The following is a 27,462-nucleotide window of genomic DNA, read 5'->3' as shown; positions in this document are numbered from 1 at the left end:
GGCTACCTCTTAACACTGAATCACAAATCCTTGCTCTCCATGTGCTTTCTTCTCAAAGGGAAATAATGGGGTGAGAAAGGGGCTTGATCCTTGTCTTGAGTTTCCTTACACAAACCTGCAGAGTTGTTTGTTTTCCCCAGTACATTCAGCATGCCCAGGCCTCTTTGTGTCTTTCCCAAATGAAAGGCATCTTGCAGTATGATGTTGACCCCCAGGCTGAGGAGCTGTGCCAGCACTGAAGAAGAGGTGAATAGGGAATTCCTGCTACTGTGGCCACATCCCAGCTGGAAGAGAGAGACTACAGCACCTGTGGCTTCCGGAGTAATCATTCCCTACATGACTCTTCTCCAGCCCACCAGTGAAGCATCCCAGCAGAGCCTCACCCTAGTCTGCTCAGGACTGCTGAAACTCAGGCTGGCTCCAGACAGTCTCAGCTGGACCATGACTCTTCCTCCCCAGCCCTGGGCTTGTCTAACCACCATGGGCTCACAGGAGGTGACTCTGTAGTGGCCCTGGGAGCCAGGCTGCTCTCCCCCACTGGGCATCTCTGTTGTTTGGTCACACAAGAAAGCACGGGCTGCTGGTAAGACAAGCCTTGATGGAGAGCTTTGGCTGATGGAGCTGCTACTTAACACTACTGAGGACAAGGACCTTGCTCCTCACTACAGACCTGTGAGGCTCCTTAAAATGGTGGCCCTTGTGGAAGCTACAGCCTTTCCCAGTGATCCCAGACAATCTATTCATAAGGGTTTTTTTATATGCCTCAATACACTATATAAACATTATACCTTTTACACAATTGAATGTCTCCTCAATAAAATCATATTCTGTAGCTGACCTCAGGTGTTCAGACAGCTTGAGATCAGAAAGGAATAGTAAACCAAGGCTTCCACCTTCCTGTTTGGTGTCTTCCTTAAAAGATTTTTCAGTGAGCTACTGAAGCCTGTAACAAAAACAGACTCAAAAGAAAAAAAAAGATCTGAAGTTCCTTCCAAATTCCAACTGAATAATGAGCACAGGAATAGTTTAGTTCTCTAAAGCCAAGGGAGACGTAAAGTAAAACCTGAAATACCAAACATGGAAGCAAATGGTACTGGACAATGGATAGGTAACACTAACAAACTGAGAAGAGCATTTTGCCAGTAAATATAAAATAAAAATAACATGACAAATATCAATGGAAACTAGAACATATATAAAGCTTAAATATTAAATTAGATTTTAGATGGCCTGTCCAACATTTGCATTTGCTTTCTGAAGTGCAGCCTTTTGACTACTGGATGTTTTATAACATTCTACAGTAAGAAATAAAAGGAGATATTTTGATTTGTGGCACAGTGTCTGGAACTAAAATCTCAAGTAACAGCCCTGATCATTTACAGTGCATTTTTTTTAAATCCATGGATCACAAAGCATTTTAATGTTCCTAACTAACACCACGTGCATCAACACAGAGTAGCACAACTTGCCTCTGATGTAGGCGGTATTATTCCCATCAGACAGGTGAGTAAACAAAGTCACAAAGAATGAAGTGTTAGGGTCCGAAAGGAAGTCTGTGGCTGAGCTGGGAACAGAACTTGTCCCTTGATACCATCCTCTTCCTTAACCGCAGGGTAATCCTTCCCTGACCTATGCATGCAACAGTAGATCACAACCAGGATATTTTTTCCTATCCAAAACACGAGAGTTTTCAATTCTTCCTCTTCTCCCACATCTGCCCACAATGGCAAGCTGAGCCCTTCCTTCAACAAGCAACTGTCTTGTACCACAAGGTTAAAGCCGGACAAGGTGAAAAGGGAAACCAAGCACAACTGTCCCAAGGTTACATGGCCTATTCAGGGCAGAGAGAAGCTGGATTTCTTCCCTCAGAATAATGTCACCCACTGGCTTGCAGAGCAGTGACTGTCCCAAGACGGATGGATTTAGAGAGTGCCTCACTACAACAGGAATCTTAATTTTCTATAATGGTATATTGCTCTGTAACATGCAAGGAAAAAACCCCTAATGCCTAATCCCAGTGAAGAAATGCCTTTCAGGCTTTCTGAAACCTTAGGAACAGCAGCATAAGGGGTCCTTCAGCCTATGTGGGACACCTCATTTTAGCTGCCACAGCTTCATCTCTGGGAAGTGCAGGGAGCATCTGTGATACTGATGCACATGGAAATGGAGCTCAAAGCGTTTGCACTGATGAAGTTCATGGTCTCTGTTTTTACTGTAGATTATCCAGAATACAAAACCCTATTGTTTTTGGCAGTTACTCTGCATGTTTGTGATCCACAAATCGCTTTTCAGACCTTGGATTTTTCTTTCCCATCACTCCTACCTCCAAAGAAACTGGAACCATGATAAGAAAAAACTCTACATCAAATTTTCTGTCCTGCTTACCTGGCCAGAGGACAGCTTTTCAGTACAAAGCCTCTCTGGAGCCTACCTGCTTCCTCTGAGCCTTTCCCAACCAGGGGCAGTGCAGCCTTGACACCAAGAAGGGGATGCCAACACCAGGCTGCCATGGTCAGAATGAGGGATGGGAGAATGGAGGCTTCCAGCCCTTCCGGACACCCCTGCCTTCACCCAGCTGTACTATACACAAGCTGATTCTCGAGCTGAGCCAAGTCATCACTGGCAGATAGAGGGTAGTGAATTTATAAGGATAAGTGATTTGATCCGTTACAACAAACCTTTATGTTCTTTGGCAAACCTTGTGAAAAGACTTATTTTAAAAAAATTGTAATAAATGCGGGTATTAAAAAACAAACCCCAGTAAATTGTACTTAGGAGCAATTCTCAGCCACGAAGCTCACTCATCCCTCAGATTACTGGGAGATTTAAGAAAGTGAAACAGTTGTTATCACTTGGTCTGTGGGATTTTGTTGGCTTTTGCAGGCTGATTGCTGTGTTTAAGGTAGAGCTATTGTGTCAGACTCCCCTTGGGCCAAGAACAATATATTCCAATTATTGACATCCCAAATGTATCATTTTTGAGGGACAGGATATTTTGACAAGTTTCAAAGACAGAAGAGGCATGGTACCTTGAAGAGCTTAGTAGACCTGGCAGGTACAGCACTGCAGAGGCACTTGGGTGGAAGTGGTTTGAAGATGTGATCTCCTTGCCCACAATCTCCCCACAGAGAGGGGATATAACTACCATTCATCACAATTTAGAGTGTCCCTCAATAAACAAAATCTGGAGGGGCTGAAGTGACTTGCCCTGGGTCACTCAGCACACCAAGGACAACGATGAACCACGGCTGAAAAGATGAAGCCCCAACTAGCTCTTGTCCCAAATCAAGTCATACCTCCATCCAAGGCAAGAGATCCAAGAAGGATTCTCAGATTCTTGGAAGCAGATACATTCTGAGTTGTCTTACAGGATAATCAGCAGATCTTGTAGCTGTAACCCATTAGGTTTTGTATACTCTCCATCTTTTTGGAAGTTTTCTTTCCAAACTGGAGTATTATTCCTAATGGTTGCAGAAATCAGCTGTGATAACAAAACATCTTCTAACTTTGTCCCCTTTTAGAAGCTACACTCCAACAACTGGCTTGCCTAGATAGGTTCCTTACAACCACTGCTCCTCTTCATTGCTTAACAGCTGGCAGTGACCTTTCTTCTTAGTGCAGAAACACCAAGTACCAAAATAATTCAGACAACAAACTCCAGTCCCAAACTCATCCAAGTAATGCCCAGAAGCTCTTGAAATACATCTCAGAACATGAAGCCAAGCCAAATATTGGGCTCCCCATCCCAGACATGCTTTTAAATTGTACAGAACAAAAGACTTTAATTTATATTTGAGTTTAAAATTCTAAGAGCAACAATAAATTAGGCAAATAAACCTGTTGCCCAGGATCAAAAAAGCTCTGAGAGTGCCTAACTGGGAACATGACCAGCAGTTAATCTTCTAATGATCAGTGGAAAATAGACCACTGAAATACCCCCTGCTCAGAAGAAGCTTTCTTTAGTTTCTTCCCTTCTACCATTTTTTCCTAGCCAAATCACTTACTGAGAGCCTCGTTTTCTCATGGTGTGAGGTCAGAGCAGCTCTGCTCCTCACACTGAGTTACCTCTGTGGAGGAGTCATGCACTGAACCTCCAGCTCAGAGGAGGCTCTGCATGAGCCGCCTGCCCCTTGGAAACCCCCATCTGAGCACGAATCCCAGCTGTGCTCACACGCGGCAGGAGGAAAACAAAGAACCAGATAAATAACTCCTTTTGTAGACCTTTGTTTTTCTGCTTTCCCTCCGCATGTGTGTTTCTGCATGTAAATATGCAATCAATCTGTGACTGTTAGCAACTGACTTCTGAATTTCCTATCACCCAAAGCTGAAACCTGGCAGAGCCTGACTTACCTTAGGGATAGGAAATCAGGAATGCTGACAGAACCTGCATATTTGAAACAACCCATCTAGGGTTGCCACAAATCTACCTCATAGGCTATTGCTTAAATACATCAAGAGCAAGCCTCGAGTCAGGATTATGCTTTTACTCACACTCCTGTGATGACCTAACATCTTAAAAGTAGCTGCCACTCTGATATGGACAGCCAGTAGCTGAAATGCTGAGAAGCACCTGCCCAGTGCCACAACCAGCTTTGTTTCCCAAGGGTAAGTTATCATAAAAATGCATGGTAGGAAAAGTAGAGGAAAAGACAATACTGAGCTACAAGCAAGTAGGTTTTCTGTGAAAAGAATTGGAGTAACTATAACTGCATTTTCATGTTCAGATGCTGATCTGAGATTGCTTCAGATGTAAAGAGAGTACCAATGAGAGGACACCCAAGAACACCAATATTGCCCAGCCTATATAAGGACTTAGCAGAAACACTGTTCAAGCACATGCAAAAAATATCTGTCATTCACTGTTGGTCTTTCTATCCCTTTTTAGGAATGGCTCACTAAGCAGATTAAAGGTGCTGCTCCTGTGACTGCTTACCAATTACAATTACACACCACTAATAACAGGAGAAATTAAACACTTCCTGAATGAGCTCCAGTGCTGTGGATTATACATGGGAGTTCATACCTGCATTTGAGAAGATACACAGAACTACGTGGCATTGCAAGCTCTTTGCCCCTGGTGTGAGATGATGAGGTGAGGCTAAGAGCATGCAACCCACAATGAGAACACACAAATCATCGTCCTGAAAACAACAGCTATGGCTGTCTCTTCTGAAGAGAAGTATTCTGTTTCCTTCACAACCTCTGTCCTGCCCCACCTGGATGCTCCACATCAAGCAAAGAGTGGGTTTCAATGCAGTTCTCCATAATGGCATAGATAAAAAGCATCATCATTAGAAAACAGCAGTTCATGTGCTTCATGAAAGTATCTCTCTCTGTCAGGGCCTGGTGGAACAGGACATGTCAAAGGTCAGCCAGTCAAGTGTAGGGAAGGCAAAATCATTGTCCTGCAGTGTTGGCTATTCTCTGCTTCAGGTTTGTAGTGAGCATTGGGCAGTATCTAAATCAGAACATCCCTGCAGGAGCTCCAAGCAGTGACAAGAACCCTCACAAGGACCCAGGCAGCTGCAGATTACAGAAATTACACTCTCTCCTCAACTACAGAATTGGTCCTTGCTGTCCCAAAACACAGTGTAAAGCCCTAAGCACAACATCATTCTTTGCCCCTGATGTGCCTGCTTTCTAGCTAGCTGGAAAGAAGGGGATTTTTGTCCTGCACAACTCCAAGAAGCCCCTCGGAGCCCTCGCTCCACCTTCCCCATGTGTAGTCAATGTACTCAAGCCTTGCAGGTCGGCTCCTGAGTTTGGCCCTTTATGAATAGATCACTATGCTGGCTGCTCCCAGACGTACACAGCCAGTTGTATGTGGTGGAGAATCGTAAGCAAGGGCAGGAATGCTTATTTGGCAGCCTTTCTCAGCCTCTGAGTGTCTACTGACTTCTTTTTTTTTCTTTCTTTTTTTTTAATGTCTCTGTCACCTAATTTTTAAGCTGAGTTTTGATCTTCTCTGCCAACATAAATCAGAGAGAGTCACTCCAGACTGACATCAAGTAGGCATGTGCAAGCTTCAGAGTGCTGTGTCCAACCATCTGCACATCTTGCAGCAGATGAGAGCTGGGATAAATGACCACACATTTCAACCTGTGGCCTCACCCCTTGGGACCAGCTGAGGCCTGTTAAGTCAGCAGCCAGGTGAGAGAAGACAGGTCACTGGTGAAGAAAAGAAACAACTAAGAAGCCCTGCTATTTATATACAACCTGCATGCTCTCACCCACTCTTTCCATATATATATATTATCTTGCTTCTGCAATTAAAATGCATTACTTAAGGAGAATATAATATTTCATGCTGAAGAGTAAATTGGAAAGCTGTGGTTTTCATTTACATGAGTTAAACTCACAAGGGACAGCTGGAATGGCAGTTACAATTAGGCTACCCATTAGGACGCATTAGATGACATTAACCCAAGACCTCTCAGGTCCACCACAAAGCCGTCAGGCTGCAAGGCAGTTTAAGAGCAACCTAGAGCTTTCTGGTGACACTCATGTTCAGTGCAAACATTGGAAGGGAGTTATTTTCCCCCTCTGTGACATGACACATGGTCAGTGTTGCTGCTTCCAGACTACAGGGGCTTGGCACTTCTTTTAAAGCCTTTACAAGGCTGAAATCAAATGCTGCAACAACCCTTTCACTTCAACAGAAAAGTATTCCAGAAATGCTATGCAAAATGCACCAGCAAGCATAGCCAGACAAGGGTGTAACCAATCAGACTCCATTCCCAAATATGCTTATTCATCCTTCCCATGTGTGGTTGTTAAGATTGGAAATTATCCATCTTCCTGGTAAAGAAAGAAATAAAAATATACTGAGGCATTAAGCCACTGAAGTGCTCCACAAGCACTACTGCTTTTGCAGTATCTACCATGGCTGCTTATCTAGGCTGTGATTTTTCTCATGGGATCAAGCTTCATGAGTCGTCAAAGACAGACCATGAAACACCATTCAAGTATTAAAAGACTCATAGGAAGCTTGAAATGAACTTAAACGGCAGAGTGCCTGCAACTCAGAGTACCTCCTGAGATTTCACTCAAATAATAACTGAATTATTAACTAAAGAAAGAGCAGTGTGTGGAAAAATGAAGCCACTTGCTTGTGTGTGGCTAGAGTTCTACAGGGATTAAGATGATATTTTAAAAATACCAACTTTTTTCCAAATGTCTCCTTAGTTATGAGACGAGACTTGCCAATTGGAGATCATGAATGCTTTAAAGGAAAACAATCACTCACAACTAGATGCACTTCTGAGACATCTTTGAAGTCCCAGAGACCCTACCCAGTCTCGCTTGCATCACACTACCTGATCCTCTTGAAATCACCAGCAAGCTCCTGTTTGTAAAGCTGCAGAAAATCAGTCATAGCTTTTCACAAAAATGCTGAGTTGTCCATGTCAAGAAAATTATAGAAAGTCAGGCTATGGGCAGGAGGGGGAATGGGTTAGAAAAAGAGAGCATTGTTTATGGAACATGAAAAGCTCCAGCGACACAATATATGGAATTCGGAGGGAAACAGGCCCTCCTTTCTTTCTGTACAATTCAAATAATTCCAATGGCAGACTGGATATTCCCCAAAACGAGCTAAAAAAGCACAGGGCTGTCAAAGCAATTTAGAAAGGGAAAGCTGAAGTAAACATGGTGACTTTTTTTAAGCCTTAATGCTTGGAAGACCTGAATGTTACCCTAGTGTATGCTTTCCATAGAATAGAAAGAAGTAATAGTTGGATATGCAGCCCAGTGCCAGGAGACTGCTTGGGCATCTACAGAAAATGTGTGGAAGTACCCCTGAGAAAAAATCTCAGCTCAAGCATGATAACACACACATGTAACTCTAACCCTATCTAGGTGTTTCTAGGTTCTGATTAAGGAAAAAAAATCCTTATGAAGTCCTACTACTAACTCAGAGTTGTTGTCTTCAGTAATGAGACTCTCATACTCAACCAGGATATTTTAAAAATCAGCAAAGCAGACAAACAGTTTTTATTGCTTTCATGCTTCTGCATTCTTGAAGATGGGGATTTATCATTAAAAGTCATACTTTCCATAACTCTACTCTTCTTGCTACTGTTTTACCTCCTTACTCCTCCTCCAAGTAGGAACTAACCCCTGAATTTGAGGGACTCTTTCAGGCAAAGCCTTGTGCAAAGCACATGTAGGGCACTATTCTCCTTTGCTGTGGAAAGATGGTTTCCACAATTTTGCATGATTCGGTTTTCAGTGAGAAAAGGAGAGGTAACACTATTTCCACCTACCTGCCATTTTTATTTATATGTATACACATGAAATTGTGATTAGATTATGGTAAATATAATCTTGAATAATTGGATCTAAACACCTAAGATTAATGTAATCACAAGACCTCTATTCAGCTGAGTCTAGAGCAATTACACCCAGTAAAACTGCTTAGTTTATATATAAACTTTATTCCTCTAAAGGCTTCTGTTCTTTAAAACATCATTTTCACAGAGTTTGTATCAAACACAAAAAAGGCTGCACACTTTGCTAATTCTGAGAGATAGTGAATTCTTACTTACCATTAGAAAGACTTGCTGCCTGGTGAGCAATCTCACCAGGATTCAACTTGTTTAAGTTTCTACATTAATGGATGACCTGAAACCTAAAAAAGTCAGTCTGTCTTTCTCTTGCACAAAGCTTATCATCGAACTCATTCTGGACTGGTGTGTTTGAAGGAATGGGGTTGGCTTTGTTACTTTTCTGAACTGACTAGTGTGGTTTTGACTGAGATGCTAAGAATCCCAGCAACAAACTGCATCCATGTAGTCTGAGCTGCCTGCTGTACTTCTTACAGAATGGGAGTATAAACTGGAGTATGGGAATCTAGGAACTAACCAACAATTCCTTTCATCTTGGAATAGAAAATTTCCTTCGATAGTTTTAATTACACTCAGGCAGACAACATGTTGCTGTTGGGTTTGGGGGGTAATTCCACTTTAGAACAGATTTGCTTAATTGTTTCCATCAGAGGAGAACTTGAAAATATTTCTAGCTTTTAATTAGAAGGTTGGCAGCCTCACTCTTAACTCTTTCTCAAATAACTCTGGATGTTGAGGCTTAGAATAAATTAATTTGACACGAGCACGATGCGCTCTGTAGAGCTCCTGACAGCCACGAGGTGTCTCTAGGATCTGTCCCAGAAGGGGTGTGAATCCTGGTTAACCAACGAGACAAAACCTGAAATTCATTCTCTGCAGAAGCCTGTTTTTTGTCTGCAGTTGTAAAAACTTTCTTTAATAAATGACTCCTAAAAGAGAGAGCATGATCTTGTCTATCAAATAACTGTGCAGTACTAACACTAGAGAAAATATATTTACAGAGTTGAAGAATGGTAAAACAAGGGTCTACATCTGGAAGCGGTAAAGGAAAACCTTAAATATGTTAGGAAAAAGTTCCAACAGTGGAAGTCACTTAGACAAAGGAATACGTTGCTAGTTGAGAATGCATGAGGCAACGCTAGAAAGAGGTGCTTCAGAGATGAATTTTGAATTTTATCATAACAACACTATTTGGCTGTTTCATCAAGAGCATTAAAACCCATGCTGATTCTCAGAACTTGAAATTTCATAATCCAAAACCTACATCTGTGTTCAGGCAGCAGCAAAGCACACAGCAAATTCTCTCTGCACCGTGCAAGTGGTCAGGATCTAGAATACTGCTCAAATAGAGGAATCAGTGCCTTTGTCAGGGAGAGGTCATTGTCCTGATAGTCACTGTGTCCAAGGAATTAGCCAACATGGACTTTACTGACTGAACCTCTTAAACATTACTCCGCACTGATCAGTCAAACAGTCAGGCATATCAGGCATATCAAAAAAGTCAGGCATATCAAAAATCAGGCATAACAGAATGGGAACAGATACAGAAATTGTTTAGAACCAAACAGCAAAGCCAAACAAGAATTGCAAGCTGGAGGTTAAACTTTTGACTCAAAAGCTGAGCTAGGGCAGCTCATCTCCTTAGTGATAGAAAGAGGATGTTTCTTAGGAGAAAAGAAAAAGATGAAGCCTCAAAGTCCAAACATGACCACCTCTTCTGACTGTCTCCTCAAGTGAAAAGGTTAGTTTGTTGCCTGGTGAGATCTGAGATACAAAGATTGAAGTCCTGGAGCTGCAAGAGATGCAAATCCAGTATTTATATGACAGCTTATGTGGCCTCCATGTTTGTGATTTTTATTTCTGAAATGAACTTCAAGCTAAGACAACCCAAGAGAGATCTCCCTGATGAAATGTTGAGGTGAAACTGCCATGTCCTGCCTCCCAAGTCATTCAACTGTACTTCAAGAATTTCAATGACCATGCACAGCATGACACTACTGATGTAGCAGAGACCTCACCTGCTGCAAACCAGGTGCAATTACACATTAAGTAAGCTGTAAACGCTATTACTCTCCTGACACCTCTAAAGAATTTTCTATATTCAACAGAGGTAAAGTCACCCTATTTCAAACAACCTTCCAGTCAGGCACCCTGGAGCTGTGTTAGAAAGCTCCCACCAAGACGGCACAGGAGGACTTTCTTTTACCTCGGCAAGTTTATCCAAAGCTGCTAAAAGATTTACATTTCTGTTGCTATCTACAGTTCAGTGGGGAGAAACAATATCTCAATAAAAAGTTACAAATTCAGCCTTTTCTATCTTTAATGTGTTGTTAGGCACTAATAGCATAAAAATTTCCAATTGGGTCACTCACCAGATTGTTCTTTTACTGATGAGACTCATGGGTTTTTCTAACTTCTCTTTAAATTTGAAATTGAGACATTTCAAGGAACTCAAATACAAAAAAAAAAATACATGAGCACTGTTTCTGTTTAAAAAAAAAGGCATTTTCCAAAAATAAATAGCTCTAATATCTTGCCCATCTTGCACGCAGAGAACTGAAACACAAAAGGCCACGTCAGGATTGTCTCTGAGAGCCCAGAAAACTCCTGCTTCCTCTTAACAGAGCTCTCTTGATAAGCTTGGAATAGTGCATGTAGAGCCCATGGAGTCCAGCTGGCCTAGAATGCTTCATGGATCATGGACAGGTATATCCTACACATGGAGAATGAGCAGAAGAAATAGTGAGGGGCTGCTGCTATTTCAGAGTCTCACATACCCACCAAGGCTTTGTCTCATCCTACAAAATTTTCAGACACTTCAAGTTTATTCTCCCTGGACTCTGCATACTCCAGGCTGCATCCAGCGTTGTTGTACAACGCTGTACAGTGTGTACTGCACACTGGGCAGCGCAGCCACAGGAGGCGACAGGAGTCTGGCACAACTGTCCCTGTTTTTCACTCCCTCTGCCCTGCACCCCACCCCTACATGTTGAAATGCCACTCAAGTCCTTGCCTTGAGCTGGCTGCTCTCCACTGCAGCAGATTCCAGTTGCAATGGTCCCATTGTGCCGTGGATGGTTGGAAGCACAATGGGATGAGAGACACCAGCAGTGTGTAAGGCACAGCCCAAAAGGAACTGCAGAGCCTCAGTGGGGCTCACAGGCCACACCAAATGCCAGCCTCTGCTTAGTGCAGAAGGCTCCCAAGAAAGACCTGAAGTTTGAGCAAACACAATGGCACCTCTTACACTTGGACAAGTTGAGGTAGCCCAAGTCAGCTTAAAACACCCCATTCACTTCAATCCTCTGTTTTAGACTTGGACAAACCTTTACTCTTCACAGACTCCTCAGAAAGTGTCATGAGTTACACGTCAAATGCACAAGGCACATGAGGGTCAACATTACTGTTTTCTCTCAAACCAGGAGTCCTATTCAGGGCTGCCTGCCAAACTGCTGGATGAACATGGTCACCCCTGAGGAAAATAAGCTCTTGTGAAGAGGAAGAGAACTGGACAAAGACAACCAAGGACATACTCTTCCATTGATCCCAAATGTGGTGGGGAATTCAAAGGGCTTCAGACAGGAGGAAAGGTGTGTTTGATGAAGTAAACACACCAGTATTTTTTTTTTGTTTGTTTTGATAAGCACGATGGATGACAAAAGATCTTGGAAGGCATTAACTCTACTTCACACTGGAGTGCTGTTAAAGCCAGCATGGCAAGAGACTATAACCCTGTAAACATATGTTGTGTATTAGATTTTGATCTGGCAGCTTGCCTTAATTTTGTTTTTTTAAGATTCCAGCGAGTTCCAAATACACTTCCATGTTTGTGTTCCAGCGAATGAGCAAAAGGCAGAATGCTTGAGCGACAGGGACAAAAGAATACGCTGGACAATAAGTTCATTTAAAAAAAAAGCCTCCATTAGTATTGGCACATTAGAAAGAGGATGACAAAAATATCAGCAAATTCTTTCTTCTGTCCCTTTCCACAAGCTTTTTCTTTTTTTCTGGTGTACATGTCACATCTGCTGAGAACTGTAAAGGTTTTAGTCTCTTCTGTCTGAATTATCAATATGGACAGAAGTGACAAAAGGACACCTTTCCAGACAATTTAGTGACTCCCAACTCCTCACTAAAAAAGCATCCTCTGAATAGCAATTTGCCTGGGTCCCTGTAGGTGCAGACGAAGAAATTCTTTCGAGAGGCGTTTCAGTCTGCTCAGGATTGAGAGTTCCAGCTCATATAAACAAACACTGTTACAAGAGGCAAAGTTGATATGGATTTATGCAAGGAATGCATAGACTGAATAAGCAATTTGATAATTAATGGAGTTGACAGGCACTTCGGAATAGTACTCAAGTATGTGCAGACTGAATGGTTTCATATACAAGCTGAACCAAAGACAGTATTAGTATTTAACCCATTTTATACCTAATCACTCAGATGAAGGAAACACATGCATTTTTTTTTTCCTCTTGGGTATTAGTTTTGACCTCCCAAAGCCTGACTATTGGGACATAAATCCTTTGCACTTAGTAGTATTGCACACAACAGACCCGTAGATGTCATGGACAGGATGATTTTTTTCTTAAAGACTGTTTGAAGAATGAACTTTCTGGGTATTGATTACTTCTTTTATGTCCCACAGCTTAAATGCAGCAGTCTTGCTCTTAACAAAGAGCTGAGAGCTTAGTTGCATGAGTTCAGGGAATTTCTGAAGAGCCCCTCATGACTAAAAGAAAATTTCTTTTATTACTGGCTTCTAAGCAAGCCAAACCACTGCTCCTACAAGCCCAGCTGCAGAAACGAAAGATGCTTAGTAAAGTCTTGAGCAAAGCACTGTCCCACCTGGCAGGAGATGATGGTAATTTATTGTGCATGGAAGACATTGTGACATTTTGAACTGCACAGGGAGAATGGAGCAGTAATATAACTGCTCCCACACAGGAATGAGATACTCAATGTTTTCTCAGTCTGGAACATGTTCAGGGATGATGCCTTGATCTGTTTCACAACTTCACCCCTCTCAGGATCAGGAAACAAGCTTCTAATACATTTGGTTTATGTTCTCATACCCTAGACAACAGAATTATCTTCTAAAGGTTGTGTCCACAGAAACCACCTACGGAAACAAGATTTGGTCAGTCTTTCCTTACCCCACACTCTCCTTCTCCTCTAATGACAAAATCAAAAGGAGGATGTGGCGGTTTCAGTTCAAAACTGGACAGAAAGACAACCAAGACAACCACTTTCTAGGGCCTCCATGAAGGCATTGAAAGATCAGAAAGGGACTACTTGGAAACACATTGTCTCTAGTCATTGAAGATGTAGGTAATGGGAAAATACCTATTGAATGACCCCAGTTCTCCAGCAAAAGGTAGATGAACTGTCAAATGGAGTTAGATTTTCAGTGCTTCAGGCCCATTATTCTGTCCAGCTCAACAGCAGACGCCTAGGAAAGCATATATTAAATATATCCTCTGTTAAAAGCCTTGTAGATGGGGCAGAATTCTGGCAGCCTGCTGGGAACCCAGAACAAGGTCAACTTGCTACGACTGCTCAAACATCAGGGCTGCCTGCTAAGTGCCCCCCACTCCAACTCTGGCTGCAGCTGCCTTTGAAGAAAGGTGCAATGCCTTCTGCATAGATGTACATGCCGAATAAAGTCTTTTAAAGCACGTGAGAAAGAAAACTGTCATCAAAATGTACTGAGCAATTACGGGTTGAAGGTTGAACTATTATTGCTTCATGCCCTCCCATTCCCCTCCCCTCCAGGGCGGGAAGAAAGGGGGAGGATTATTCATTTGTATTCAGGCACTTCATTAATGTTTATAAGAGAATCCAAACACGCAAGCAAAACAAGGACGAAACACTCGCGCCAGACGTGTGATGCGATAAATGTCACTGGAGCAAATATTTAGATCTGTTTACAGAGAGGCCTATTAAGTCCTTTTTGAAAAGCTGTGCAGTGTTGTGGCTTGGTTTCTGCCTAGCAGCTCCAGCGTAAACACATGGAAGATGGCTAAGTCTCTCTCTCTCATTTTGTTATGACATCTGGAAACCTAAGGACGTTGGGAGAAGCCAACTGGCTGCCCTACTGCGATGTCTAGCTAGAGGGTCTGCCTGTTGAATGATGGCAGGACATGCAAAGTGGAACTGCTGAGTTCTCCAGCTTGTGCCAAAATCAGTGGATTTTCAACACAACAATCCTTCAACAAAGGTTGTTGCAACACACAAGCCCTTGGTTCATGCTAATGATGCAAGTCTATGCTCTGCCATTTTTCAAGACCATTTGCATTTGAGAAAATCAATTCCTTTAGGGGCTAAAATAGCAAAGAGGGATGGAGCCACTCTATTCACCAGGGATGAAGATGTGTCCCATAGTACCCTGCCCAAAGAGCTGTAGGTTCTGGAGTTCACAATCAGCCTGGACTTCTCCAGATGTCCCCTTCACATCACCATATCATCAAGTCTAGCCCCTCTGCATACAAATATTTCTTTTTTTGAGAGCACTAAATAAGTTGAAAGGTATAAGAGAAATTCATAGATGGAAAAATCATTGTCTTAGCCCCAGAGGCAGTAACATAATTGGGGTATTTCAGCCTCTGAAGTGATGCCTCAGTTTCCAACACTTTATGTAAGGCCTACAGGTATAAAATTGTCTGTGTTGTGTATACAAAGACTCAGGGTTCTTTATCCACATGCCCAGCTTGCCTCCCTTCTGTTTGGAAGGAATGGTGCTCAGGCCACACAGATGTACAGGACTCTGCAGAGTGACCTCAAGTGGTGCTGGATGAATCAAAACACTTTTAGTTTTCCTTCTGACTTGGTGAGTTTAGTTCACTTTTTTTCATGGCATCAAAAATTCAACATGAAATCACAAGTAACTCAGTCTGGTTTTTAAACCTATCAAAATCACAAATAAATTAGAAGAATATTAAGTAACATTTGTTTTCTCCCCTATTCTCTTAATAAATTATTTGTCTGCATGAAACTCCTTTCTGCATAAACCAGCAGGAAAGACACTTTCCCTGGTTTCAAGAGATAGAGTTTTGGGTTCGCAGTACAAGGATTGCCAACTTGTTTGATTTGTTTTAGTGGGAACTACACTGAGCTTTGCCTCAGAGAACAGAGGACCAGGTGCCAAGTCTTTTGGGATTCTCCCATAGTTGTATTCCAAGCTATACCCTCAGGTCTAAGCACTCTTGGGAAAACACACCTCTTCCTTCCCTGACTGATAATGATAGATTATTGATGTGACAGTTGCTAAACTTCTTGTTCTCTTAAAAAGTGTAAGAAGGTTGTGATACTTCGTGCTCTAGAAGAACAGAAAAATTCATGCAACCACTCAGCTGCACAGGAAATAAACACTAAACATTGGTTGTCCCTACTGTGTAACAGGGATTAATCTTTTCAGACTTAAGCATCCAAGAGAATTTTTTTTACTGCTGAAGTTTTCCTTTCTAATTAGTGTCCATGATTAATTCTTGCAGAAAAAATATGCGACAGCTTAGTGGCTTGGTCTCAAACCATGGTCGCTTCCATAATGCTACATTCAGCTGTTATTCTCTGCTTTTGCTGTGTTATGCTGCTCTTAATATACCAGACTCATCAGGAGTGCCAGGCCTCAAAACATTTGTCAGTAGCATGCCAAACATCCACAGGGTAGAGAGAGGAATCCCTTCCCCTACTCTTGTTCAGCTACCTCCTGCTTTGGAGCTAACCCTTGGGTTATTTACGTTGCGTGACCTTGAGATAAATGGCATTTGGCAGGCCGCCGGATGACTTTGTGTTTCAAATCAAACATTCTCAGTTTCTCCCACACTGACAATGGGAATAATTCCTGAATGCTTTTTTGGGGGTGGTTCTTCCCATCTCCTTGCCTGCCATGGAGCTCTCTGGTAGCTACGTCAGGGTTGGTGAACTTTAGCTTGATTTTCTTGTTAGATTCAAGTACCAAGTGGTGTGTGTGGTTTTCTTCTGTGGTTTGGTGTGTGTGTGTGTTATTTTCTCTTTGTCCCAGAGTGTCTGCAGTGCTGGTATTAGAGCTACAATTGTTCTATATATAAAGCAAAGATCCCTTGAATGATCTGCCAAAGGCTTTATCTGTGAACAATCTTTGTCTGTACTTGCTTTGCCGTTAACCAGCTTTGACTGTACTCCATAATGGCTGGAGTTGCTTTGCCTTAACTGATACGTATCAAAGAGAACTGCTAAAATTAACTGCTCATGAACTGTGTCCAGGATGTTAGATTAACTCATGTGGAATCCTTCAGTGAACAAACTGATTTATGATGTGTTATGACATTGTTATTTGATGTGTTGCACAACAACTCAATTTTAAAAAATGAAGAGTGCTCCATTAATAAGAGATAAATCTTTCCAGTGTAATTCAAATGAATCTGCAACAGCTTTAGAGAGAGTGTGATAAGGAATCTTGTGTGGGTTTAGTGATTGTGTTTTGCATTCTTAGGAATATCTTCCACTGGGATCTCTTTGTCAGTAATGACAAAACCCATCCAAAATATGCCAAAATACAACACCTTTTGGGAGATTTTAGCTCTTTGTACTTCCTAAAATACAAAAGGCTACTACTACAAGTGATTCCCAACAACTAATCCTTCCAGCTTTGAGAATGTACAAGTGCATCAATGATGCTTGCTTTCCACTGCAGAGCAATAATCTGCTGTAGTACCGACAGGGTACATCCATTCCAAGCTTATCCAGCCACAGTTAACACACAACAAGTGCTCAGAGCACTCAGTTTTATTTTCAGGAAAAAAGCCCATCTTTATACTTTTAGATATAAATTGAGTATGTTTTTAAAGCAAGCACTATTCCATTACTGGAACGTGAACCAGTGCAAATGCTGACCTTAAATTACGAAGTTCCTGGAGTGTGTTTCAGATGACTACATGTTAAAGGCTCAGATCTCTCTGGATACCCAGCTTCAACAAAAATTCCTTTGAAAGCGAGCTTGAGTTATACACTGTACAGTATGTCTCATTTCACAGCCAAGCCACTCAAGTTAATAAAGAAAATCCTCTCTGGCCTCACACAATTAGCTGGGTAAAAAGCTGGCCAATGCCAGTCTGCAGACAGGCAGATCCATAAAGCTGGACAGTGTTTCATGCCTGCAAAGGCCTGTTGCCTTCAGCTTCTCAACTTCATCTTGCCACCAAACACCTGGATTATTTCACGAAGGTATAACCTGGTCTCATGGACTGAGAAGGTATTTTCTCATTGGTATTCTGGTACTGGAAAGGAGAAATGCTGTAGGAGCTGAACTGCATCCCAGTTGTTTGAAGGCTAAGCCATATAAGAATTGATTTGGCCACAACTTTGTATTAGGAAACTTGACTTTGCTCACTTCTGGGTGTTAGTGAGTTATCCGCTCCAACAGGCAGACAATGAGCTTTTCTCAGAATGTTCTTTCTAGCTTTTTCCTATCTTAATCAAGAAATTCATTATGAAAAAGAAGGGCTTTTTGCATCATTAACTCTCATGAAAACAACATTTTTAGGCCCTTTTTGCACACTTGTACCTCCCCTGCCCCTGTGATATCCCAAAAATAAAGAATTACTTCAGCTTGAAAGCAAAATACAAGTTAGCATCCCACTTGCCTCTCAGTATGTCAGGACCAGTTCCTCTCATGGTGTAGGGCTTAGCATTTTCACAATTAATAGTGCTGTGATGATTTTACCAGAGTTTTAGAATCAACAAGACACACTGGGACATCCCATCACACTTCCTTCTGGCATAACATTTATCTCAGTAATAATTTCTAAAACTGTAAATCAATCACATGCCAGCAATACAAAGACCTTAAAAAATTTTGGCATGTTTCTCAAATCACCCTTTTGCCCTCTCCCTCTCTGCTGACTCTGCAAACTCCTGCACTGTGAGCATTTGGTCTCACATTTAAATAAATATTCCCCATCACTATTATGCTGTCACCTGTAATAGGAAAAGGCTGCAAGAAATCAAAGGAGAGCTAAATTTGTGCAGTGGCAGAAAGCGTACAGAGAATAATCAGTCTTCATTGTGATTGTTAACAAAAGTAAGGGAGCCTAATGGAGACCTTGGATTTAGTACAGTCTCTAAAATATTGAGGAGATACTTTCAAGACACAGAACCGCCTACTTGAAAGCAATACTTTTCCTGTGTTCCTCATAACTTCACTTTTATTAAAATGGAAAGAGGTTAGAAAATAACTGTAAGATTTGTTTCCTTTTTCTCATTCCTTGGCTCACTAAAGAAGTCTGATGAATATTGCTTTGCTTTATGAAGGCAGCTTCTTCTCTGTTTTATGTATTGGAGATATCTGTGTCTCCCAACAAGTGCCCCAATGGACGAGTTAGGGTAGCAGCAGCAGCAGGTAAATTTAATTTAATCTGGGGGAAACATAAAGCATTTGTTGCTATTTCTTTAATTATGTTGATACAGCTAACAGGTAACTGCCTATGACTGAATTCCTAGCTTTTTGCCCCATCTTAGCTAACTCCCATTTTGCAGGCATACCCAAGCATGAAGAACCTCTGGACTGGAATTCATGTGGAAGGCTTTATAACTTCCACACTAACTGAGCCTAGGAAAAGAAGAAATCACATTTGTTTCTTTTTCTTTTTTTACAATCCTTTCTCTGTGTGCTACTAGGAGTTTCTGGGGATGGTTCAGTGTATTCCCTGGCTTCAAGGGATTCTGGAATGGGTACAGCACATAGGATTCAGTCTGTCACTTCTAACACTGCTACCCACTGGCATGGGCGGCAATCCTGATTTTGAGGAAGTCAGGAATAAAACTCGCTTTTGACACCTGCAAAATTCTTCAACCCCCCAGCATTGTTGCATTGCCTGGACAGAGGTGATCAGCAGTGGTCCACTGATAATAAATCTAATTTTTACAATATTTCAGGGATGATGATTTCTTCAGGCATAACTGGCCTACGGGAGACTATGTATGATGAGAAATGGGGTATCCAGTACTATGCTAAATGACCCTCAGAGTGGAAAATCTTGGGTCTTTGATCTCATTCAAACTAAAAATACTTTTTCTAATGAGCCTCCTCAAGCCATACAACATCCATTTGAAAATGCTGAGCACATGGTTTTCATTTAAAGTTTTTACCAACTTTCATTTATATTGTGCTAGAAGTCCTGAAATGACTTGCACCAGAAGCTCTAAAATATTAGAAATACAAATGTGAATGACTGATGTTGGAATAACTAGTGATAAAAGCAGCAGACATGAGTGTGAATTCCTGTTTGAGCTTCTGACAGGTATTAACCAGGTCACTTTTCATTTTCTATGCCTTTAAATGACAATTAGATCCAATTAACAGTAACAATTACACAAGGTAGCTGTATTGTTCGCTTGAGCACCAGAAAAAGCAAATTCATGGAGGTGTTGAGACACCATAACTACTAGCTGTTGTGATGGATACAACCAGTCTTACAGTTTAGTTGCATGTCTGTTCCCACTCTGCACAGAGCATAGTCTTGATCCAATTCCAGCCCAGAACTGGGTATTAAGTTCAAACTGAGAACTGAGAACTGAGGTATTAAGTTCAAACACTGATATGTGCAGTTGTAAGCTCTGTAGGCACCATTTTAATTTCTGGTGTCTCAAGCGAGATGGAAACTATAATGCTTTTGGGGTTACAGAAGGAGTATTAAGTTCACATTGTTGCAATGTTCAGAAAAAAATGTCTTAGTAATTGCAACCTAGAACTAATTTGAGAGCTGCACAAAAATATTGAAATTTTGTCATCAACCCACAGTGCTTTCTGTAGATTTTAAGTATAGTGGCATCGAGCATCTGTACTGGTTGTCTACTTGGAAGAGGGATTTGGGAAAGTGTGAGAACACAAGGTAGATATGTTTCCCTGCAAAATGGGGCTCTTCTAACACCGACCCTTGAAAGCTAAAACCAATGAAGTTTCTAAAATACCAGTAATTCCTGAAAATCTCCATTTCTGTGCTATAACTTAAACACTGTCCTCTGAGGATGCCAGCTTACAGTCATTCATCCAAGCAGGCAGGGAACCTCACTAATAAGACCAGAAGATGAAAGAAATCACACAAAGTTCCCATGGTTTAAGCAGTAACACTGTGATTTCTTCTGCCTTTTACCTGTCTCATCAACTCCTAACAACAGTGAAAAGATGAATAAGGGTTTGCAGTGTAAAGCACAGCACAGGGGAAACCTGTTATTTTACAGTATGTCCCTCTGAAGTCCCTAAATATGCTTTGCCAGGAGCCCTGCCACTGATCTCCTCTCTGCAGGAGTGCAAGGTGAGTGAGTGCCCTTGTTTAAGATCATTTCTGGCCTTTGCAATCCAGGAACCTCTGACTCGCCCGAATGATGTGGGCTGCCTTTATAACTGGATTGCTACTCACTAGGGAGCTGAGGGGAGGCTGTTAAAGACTTTCTGAGGACTGTAGGTTGCACTATACTTCAAGTGGAGGATTTTAAGGTCAATGGTTCATTCTGTTTATAAGCAAAGCACTCTGGGCCTGAAGGAGGATCCTGACTGCTGCTGCAACAGCATAACAAAGTGACAGCAAATAACAAACAGATTGAAAATCACCAGTGTGAAAATACCATTTAGTAAACAAGATCTTTTGTACCTACTGGGTTAGCAGCTCTGAGGTGGAAAACTCACACAGGAAAAAATGACATGATTCTGCTATTTGACTTCTATACACTGGTAAAGTTAAGCTGCCCCAGGTACAGTAGGAACTCCCTTGAGTGTCTGTCAGACTGTTTTCTGGGGATTTTTCCCTTCCAAGGCCCATCTTACAAAGATGTAATTCCTACCTAATACCAATCACAGGAAGAACCCATAATTTTGCAAACAAATCAACCAGCAGAATCCTCCAGACCTGCTCGTGGGAGGCAGGTACACCTGCCTTGGGCTTGGATGTTACCAAGGAGGGCGTGAAGGATCAGAGGGAAAGGAAGGGCTCATACTCGACCTGTTGTACAAACACTTCTGGCAGTTATATACACAATAAATAAAACAGATGAACTGCCAGCTGCCCCTCGAGCCATCATTAGTGACTGGCTGCTTTCTTAATAGGCATCAAATGCCTGGGTGAGCCTTCCAAGGGGCTGTGGGGCAGGAGCATACAGTCACTGGCTGGACAGAGCAACACCTGCATGTGGGTACAGCTATAAAATGTCAGCTGCTGATCCTCTCAGGTGTTACTGCCACTACTGTCATTTTAATACTTGCATAGTTTCATCTTCAACAGCTCCCCTGGTGAAAATATAAAGCAGCTCTCACTAGTATTTAAAGGGAATTAAAGGGAAGGATTTCTATTTTTGCTGTATGAATTTCTACCCCGAGGTTAATTTTGGTGGGGGAATTTTTTATCCTGGGGCATAAGAGGGTGAAGGGAGTGAGAGTTTAACAAAAGCCAGCAAGCTGAAAACTATGTGCACTATGTATAGCTATGTGAAATCAAACCCTTTAACAACATTTCTTTCAAAACCTTCAGCAATGAAAACAGGTAATGCTGTTTTTGATGACTCCTGATCTCTTCACAAAGCCTGAAATTCTATAAAAGCAAGAAGATGCCATTTCTACTAGGAAAAAAACACTTTTATTTCAAAATTAAAAAAAAATCAGTAATACTCCCTCATATAAACTACACAGACTATCAAAAGTCAGCTAGCTCTGAAACTGAGTTCTTTAATTCAGTTCAGAAAACTTTCAGCCCGATCTTTCACTAGGACAAATAAGTACATTGCTCTTGAATTGCTCAGTTACACTGGTCCTGTCAGCTTGGGAGAATCCCAGCTTTGTGATCACAGAAATGTTTAGTTTTTCAAGGGGACAGGGCAGATTGAATAGAGAGCCCAGGATGTGGCCCTACCTATACTTCCTGTGTATATTTCTGTTTTGCCACTGAAGGTCCAGCTTCGAGGCTGCAGAGCTGTCACTGACCAAACATGATGGACCACCCATGGGCCTTTTATTAACCAGCACTTGTTCCCCCCTCTAATCCTATCACCAGAGTAATCAAAGCTGCCATGTCCCAGGGTTTGATGGAACAGCAGGACCTGGGAAATGAAGACTGATTTTGTTAACAAAGTCATTCCTGCCCCATGAATGCTGTCTCATTGGTAGAAAGCGGGGAGATGAGGTTTATTTGTGCAGAGAATGAGGCGGCAAAGAAATGAAAAGGGGAGAATGGTGAAGTGTGAAGTTTAATCTGGCACAGTCTGAGGTTTCTTTCTTTGAGGCCGTCTCTGATCCAATCAACACTGGTTTGATATTTAACATCTCCCCCTGCAGTTGGAAATGATACCAGCCAGAGGAGACCAGAGTCAGGGCTTCCCAAACAGCTAAAGGGGAGAGAAGGGGGGACTGGCAGCTCCTCACCAGCCTGACAGCTTCCCCATGAACAGGCTGGCAGGAAGCTGGACTCTGATACAAAATTTCCCCTACAAACCTCAGGATTCAGGGCATCTGCTTTGAGCTGAATGCAGACTGTCCCTGAGGAGAGCAAGCTTGGGATGGGATGGGGAAGGGATTTTAGTTCTAATGTGAAGGAAGGGCTATGAACACTGTCGGGGACTGCGGATCCTGCTGAGAAACAGGATCAAGCACATGCAAGAGATGCCACCCACCTCCCCACGGAACAGCAGTTTGGGTACAGGAGTAAGACCTTCCCCTTGCTGACTGTACAGACCTTCAGTGGGGACACACTGCAATCACTCCAGGGTGACAGGGGTCCCATGACAGCCCTGGGCCATCAAGAAGGATGCACCAAACCTGAGCAGCTGCAGGAGCCACCATCACAATTCTCCTTACTTCAACAACAGCCGGGAGAAAGCTTCCCATCACAGGCCCACATGAGGGTCCCAAAGAGGAGAGAGAGCTTAGCCCGAATCCCAGCTGGCCCTCAGAGGACACATCAATGAGTCCTCACAGCCAGTAGTGGCTGCAGTGCCTCTGCCAGGATTCCACCAGAAGGCCTGGAAAGTCATCCGCCCCTCACCAGTTCTCAGCCCTGGCCAACTTGATTTTGCCCTTTTCTGGCCACTCTCTACATAAACATCAGTGCTTCCAGACAGACTTGTCTGCTTCCTCTTCTTCACTTGCCTCAGCTCTTTCTGTCCCACCTTCCATGAAAACCCTGAAACTTCAAATACCAAGGAGCAGTAAAATTTCAACCTGATCCAAACCTGCTATGAACTCCCCTGCATCCAGGCTCCCAACACTGCCTTCTGCTGGGATTCAGACACCTTGACACCCGCTCACCCATACACGGGGCCTGGACTTTGAGTGACCAGCAGCTGCCAGAGTCCCAGGAGGTGGGATAACACTTCTCCCCAGGATCCAAGCAGGAGAGCGGCCAGTCAGCAGGAGGCAGGAGGATGGGACTGATGAGGAAAAGCAGCAGGAAACACTGTGCAAAGGTTTCAGGGGGAGCAGAGCATCAAACTACAAAGTTTCGGGGTTTACAATAGAAAACAATGCTCCCTGCCCTACCTGCAGGAGCTGGCTCTCCAGGAAGCAGCTAATTATATGAGCCATCTTAATCTTTTTATCCGGCTAAGACAATCAACATTTCAAAGCCACGCACAGAACGTTTCAAAGATCGTTCCTGGTCAAAAATGCAAGTGTATCCACTTTCTTTCAGAGCAGATCAAAACCAAGTACCACACCGGGACCACTCCTACATTTCCTCCTCCTCACGGTATCAGATTAACAGATTTGGTGTGTGTAGTCAGATTAAATATTTGCAGTAGCACAAAGCTGCCTTTGAGGAGAAGAAGTATGGAAAAAAAGCTTTTTTTGTCTTTTTTTTAATTTGCTTAGGGCAAAAATACTGGACTTTGGGGATGTGGGAAACAAAAGCATTGACATGATTCAGCAAGGTCCAGTCCTGAAACCTGAATTCTGAATGCAGAAATAATGTGCAGTGTTCCTGTAATAGTAATGCTGAAAACAGGTAAAAAACCGCTGATGCCCTTAGCAGATTTGGAACTATAATTTATCACAGATGTTCTCATCAAACTGTGCAAACACCCTGCGAGACAAAAGCTGCTCAATTTCTGATTTCCATTTTAGGGCGTTTTAATTACGTGTTGCTTAAGGAAGGCTCCAAGACTTGCAATTGGGAGGTGAAACCTTGCAATAGTAATCCACTCCACTAAATTAGCACAGTAATACACCAAGCAGTAGGACTGCCAGACGGTGTGATAACATTACAAATTACTATTGTTAAACAACTAGCCAGGTGTCAGGATGCATGGAAATCTAGAGGAAGCAAGAAAATAAATATCTGGTTTGTTTTGTTTAATTTTGTCTCCTGTTGTTTTGGTGGCCTTGTTCCCAGAAAAAGCTTCAATCTAGGAAAATTCCTCCTGAACACTGATCTATTTCAGCAATTTTGTCAATTCTCTCTAACAATTAAAATGGAATATATTCTTTTAATCAGCACAAATGTTTTGCATAAATGACTGTCCTTTGCTTGCCAATAGCAGTAATACCTTTACTGTTCTTTTTTAGATTATTTTTGGAGCAAAATGAATGGGAAATTTTTGTTTCTATTTAAAAGTTGGACAGAGAAACAATTATGGTTAAGGGCAGCAGTGAGTTTTGTACTCGGTCCCTTTTCCTTTCTCTGCTGCTCACTCTCTCTGGAAAGAAAAAATGTAGTATGATTCACATTTAAAAGTCTTCCAAGTGGTACATTTTTAACCAGGTGCTTTCATGTACTTGATTCTAACTGCCACTTTTGACCTAATACAACCAAATACTATAGGATGGCTGGAATGGTTAATTGTTTTTACCTCACCTCAAAGAAGGGGCTCAACAGAGAGGATAGGCACTTAAACCCTTCAGAAAGAATAGTGTAAAACGAATTCTTTGATTTGGATGTGTGTTAAATAATGCAAAGGTCCTGAGGGACTTTCTTTTTATTATTTTTGTTGCTTAACAAGAAAATACATTCAAAAGTGTATGGAACAAATCTTCTCTGAAGGCTGTATGCAGAGTTAAGACTCCTAGTTGAAATAGCGGATGAACCAAATGTTAGTGAAAGCCAGACTTTTTTCCCCTTCAGATAGCTCCTACTGGACTTCAGGGGAGCAGGGGGTGAAGGCACTCTAAGGACATTGTAATCATACTGAAGATTAGTCCTTTAATTCTTATTCCCCCACATCACCAAGAAATTTTTTGGTCAAAGCAGGACAGTAAGATAAGGCTGGGAATAGACCGATCCAAAACTAATGACGAAAAGCAGGTTAAAAATGAAATATCATAGCAGTAACTGACACCATCTTAAATCTCCCCTGGATTATTTGTTTTCTTCCACACACATTCATTTCCTCAATTTCTAGTAAATCTCCTTTCACATAAACAGTTCCACAAAGCAAAGTCAATAGCTGTTACTGTGTTCCTCATTAATCCACTGAAATGAAATAGATCTCATGGCTTAGTATTTGGCTGTTTAAACTTAAATCCATTGAAAGAATTCTGGAGTCCAGTTACACCAATAACTTTTGTTTCTTAACCTACATCCTTTTCTGTTTGCTGAAATTTACCTGCTCTAAAATGAAATAAACCCATGCATATTGCACACTTAATTTCCCCCAGTACAAGGGCAACATGAGCCACTTTGTTTTGACCCGGAGTGACCACTAAAAAGACGACTGACAGTTTGCATGTACTTAAATCATCTCGAACAATGTGGAAATTTCTATTTTCATTGTTCATGCTTCATCCTCTTCCTGACAAGTACCACAGAGCTGCTTTACTTCAAAACAAACAAACAAACAAAAAATCATTTTTTACCCAGCTCCGGGACAGGATGGGAAGCATGTAAGTTTCCCTCACAAGTGGCAGGCAAGCACATACACACATTCACACCCTGGACATTTGTCTCTCAAATAAATTATACACGTGATACACACGCAGCACTCGCCACGCACATCACGGGGTTTCTGCAGGCAGCACGGATCAGCACGACGGAGAACAGGCAGCCCAACACAAAAGCTGCTGAGGCGCAGGAGTGACCGCCCCGCTGCAGCAGGCTTGGGGTTCACCCCCATCAACTGATGGAAGTGCAAGGAGAATACCCCCCCCATATCACGGGGTAAGACACGAGGCCCAGAAGCCTCCTTACCTGGGAGAAGTTGAGCCCGTTCAGCGGGTGACACTGCTCCTCCACCCGCTCCACCGCACCCGTCTTCTTCTTCATCCTCTCGGCCTCCTGGGCGAGGTAGAGATCGAGCACCGGCACCCCTCTGGAGCGGATGTCCGTCTCCGTCAAGGAGTTCACCATGAGCATCACCCAGACGGGCCTCTTGCGCTCCCAGTTCCCGGCGATGGCGTTGAAGAGGTAGTCGGCGTAGAGCCCTTTGCCCCGCTGGTCCGGGGTCATCCAGTGGGGCAGCATCAGCTTGATGTAGTCCAGGTGGCGTTTGAGGCGGCGGTACAGCTCCCGGGGCAGCACGTCCTGCAGGTTCTCCCCGTGGGGCAGCATCTGGCAGCTGGCCAGCCCCGAGATGGTGTAAGGGTCCGTGAGGTCCAGCTCGAAGTAGACGCTGGAGCTGGCGTGGAAGGCGGCCTTGGAGTTGTCAGGGATGAAGTCCCAAACTCGCGTGTAGGGCACGTGGATGGTGCCGAAGAGATAAGCGGGGGGGTCACGGCGAATGGTCCAGAGGAAGGAGTTGAGCTCTCCTTGCTGCGGGGAAGACAGAGGGGCCGGTCAGTGATGGAGGGGCACAAAGGAAGGAGACAGTGATGCCACCCTCAGGGCTGCCCGCAGGGCAGGAGGAGCGGGCTTCCCGCTTCCCCCTCTCCTCGCACCAGCCCCACGCGGGCTCGCAGCGAGCAAAGCCCACGGGCACCATGAGGCCGGCGGGGAGCTGGGTGCCGCCGTGACCTCCCCGCTGGCCGCGGGGGACACGGCCCCGGGCCCCTCGGCGGGGCACACGCGGGGCAGCGCCGCCACACCTGCGGGGGCCACGCGCGCCCGCGCGGGGGGGGGGGGGGCTCCCTCCGCGCGCCCCCGTCCCGCCCGCGCCCCGCGGCCCCCGCGCGCCCCGCGGACACGCGCGCATCCCCCGCGGGCCGGCGCGCCCCCGGCCCGGCCCG

At 43.2% G+C, this 27,462-nt stretch overlaps 1 protein-coding gene across 1 annotated transcript in view; it reads right to left on the bottom strand.

The window, feature by feature from the left end:
* The window catches only part of TRABD2B (TraB domain containing 2B), a 267,560-nt gene that overhangs the window by 239,796 nt on the left and 302 nt on the right, over window positions 1-27,462 (bottom strand). Inside the window, exon 2 of the mRNA XM_038145149.1 lies at window positions 26,489-27,049. Within this exon, the coding sequence (XP_038001077.1) occupies window positions 26,489-27,049 (561 nt within the window). The remainder of the gene's footprint in view (window positions 1-26,488; window positions 27,050-27,462) is intronic.

Source organism: Motacilla alba, chromosome 8 (assembly GCF_015832195.1).
Source record: "Motacilla alba alba isolate MOTALB_02 chromosome 8, Motacilla_alba_V1.0_pri, whole genome shotgun sequence".
In the NCBI taxonomy this organism is placed as follows: Eukaryota; Metazoa; Chordata; class Aves; order Passeriformes; family Motacillidae; genus Motacilla; species Motacilla alba.
The sequence above is the reverse complement of the archived record's forward strand: the minus strand, read 5'-3'. Positions and strand labels throughout refer to the sequence as shown.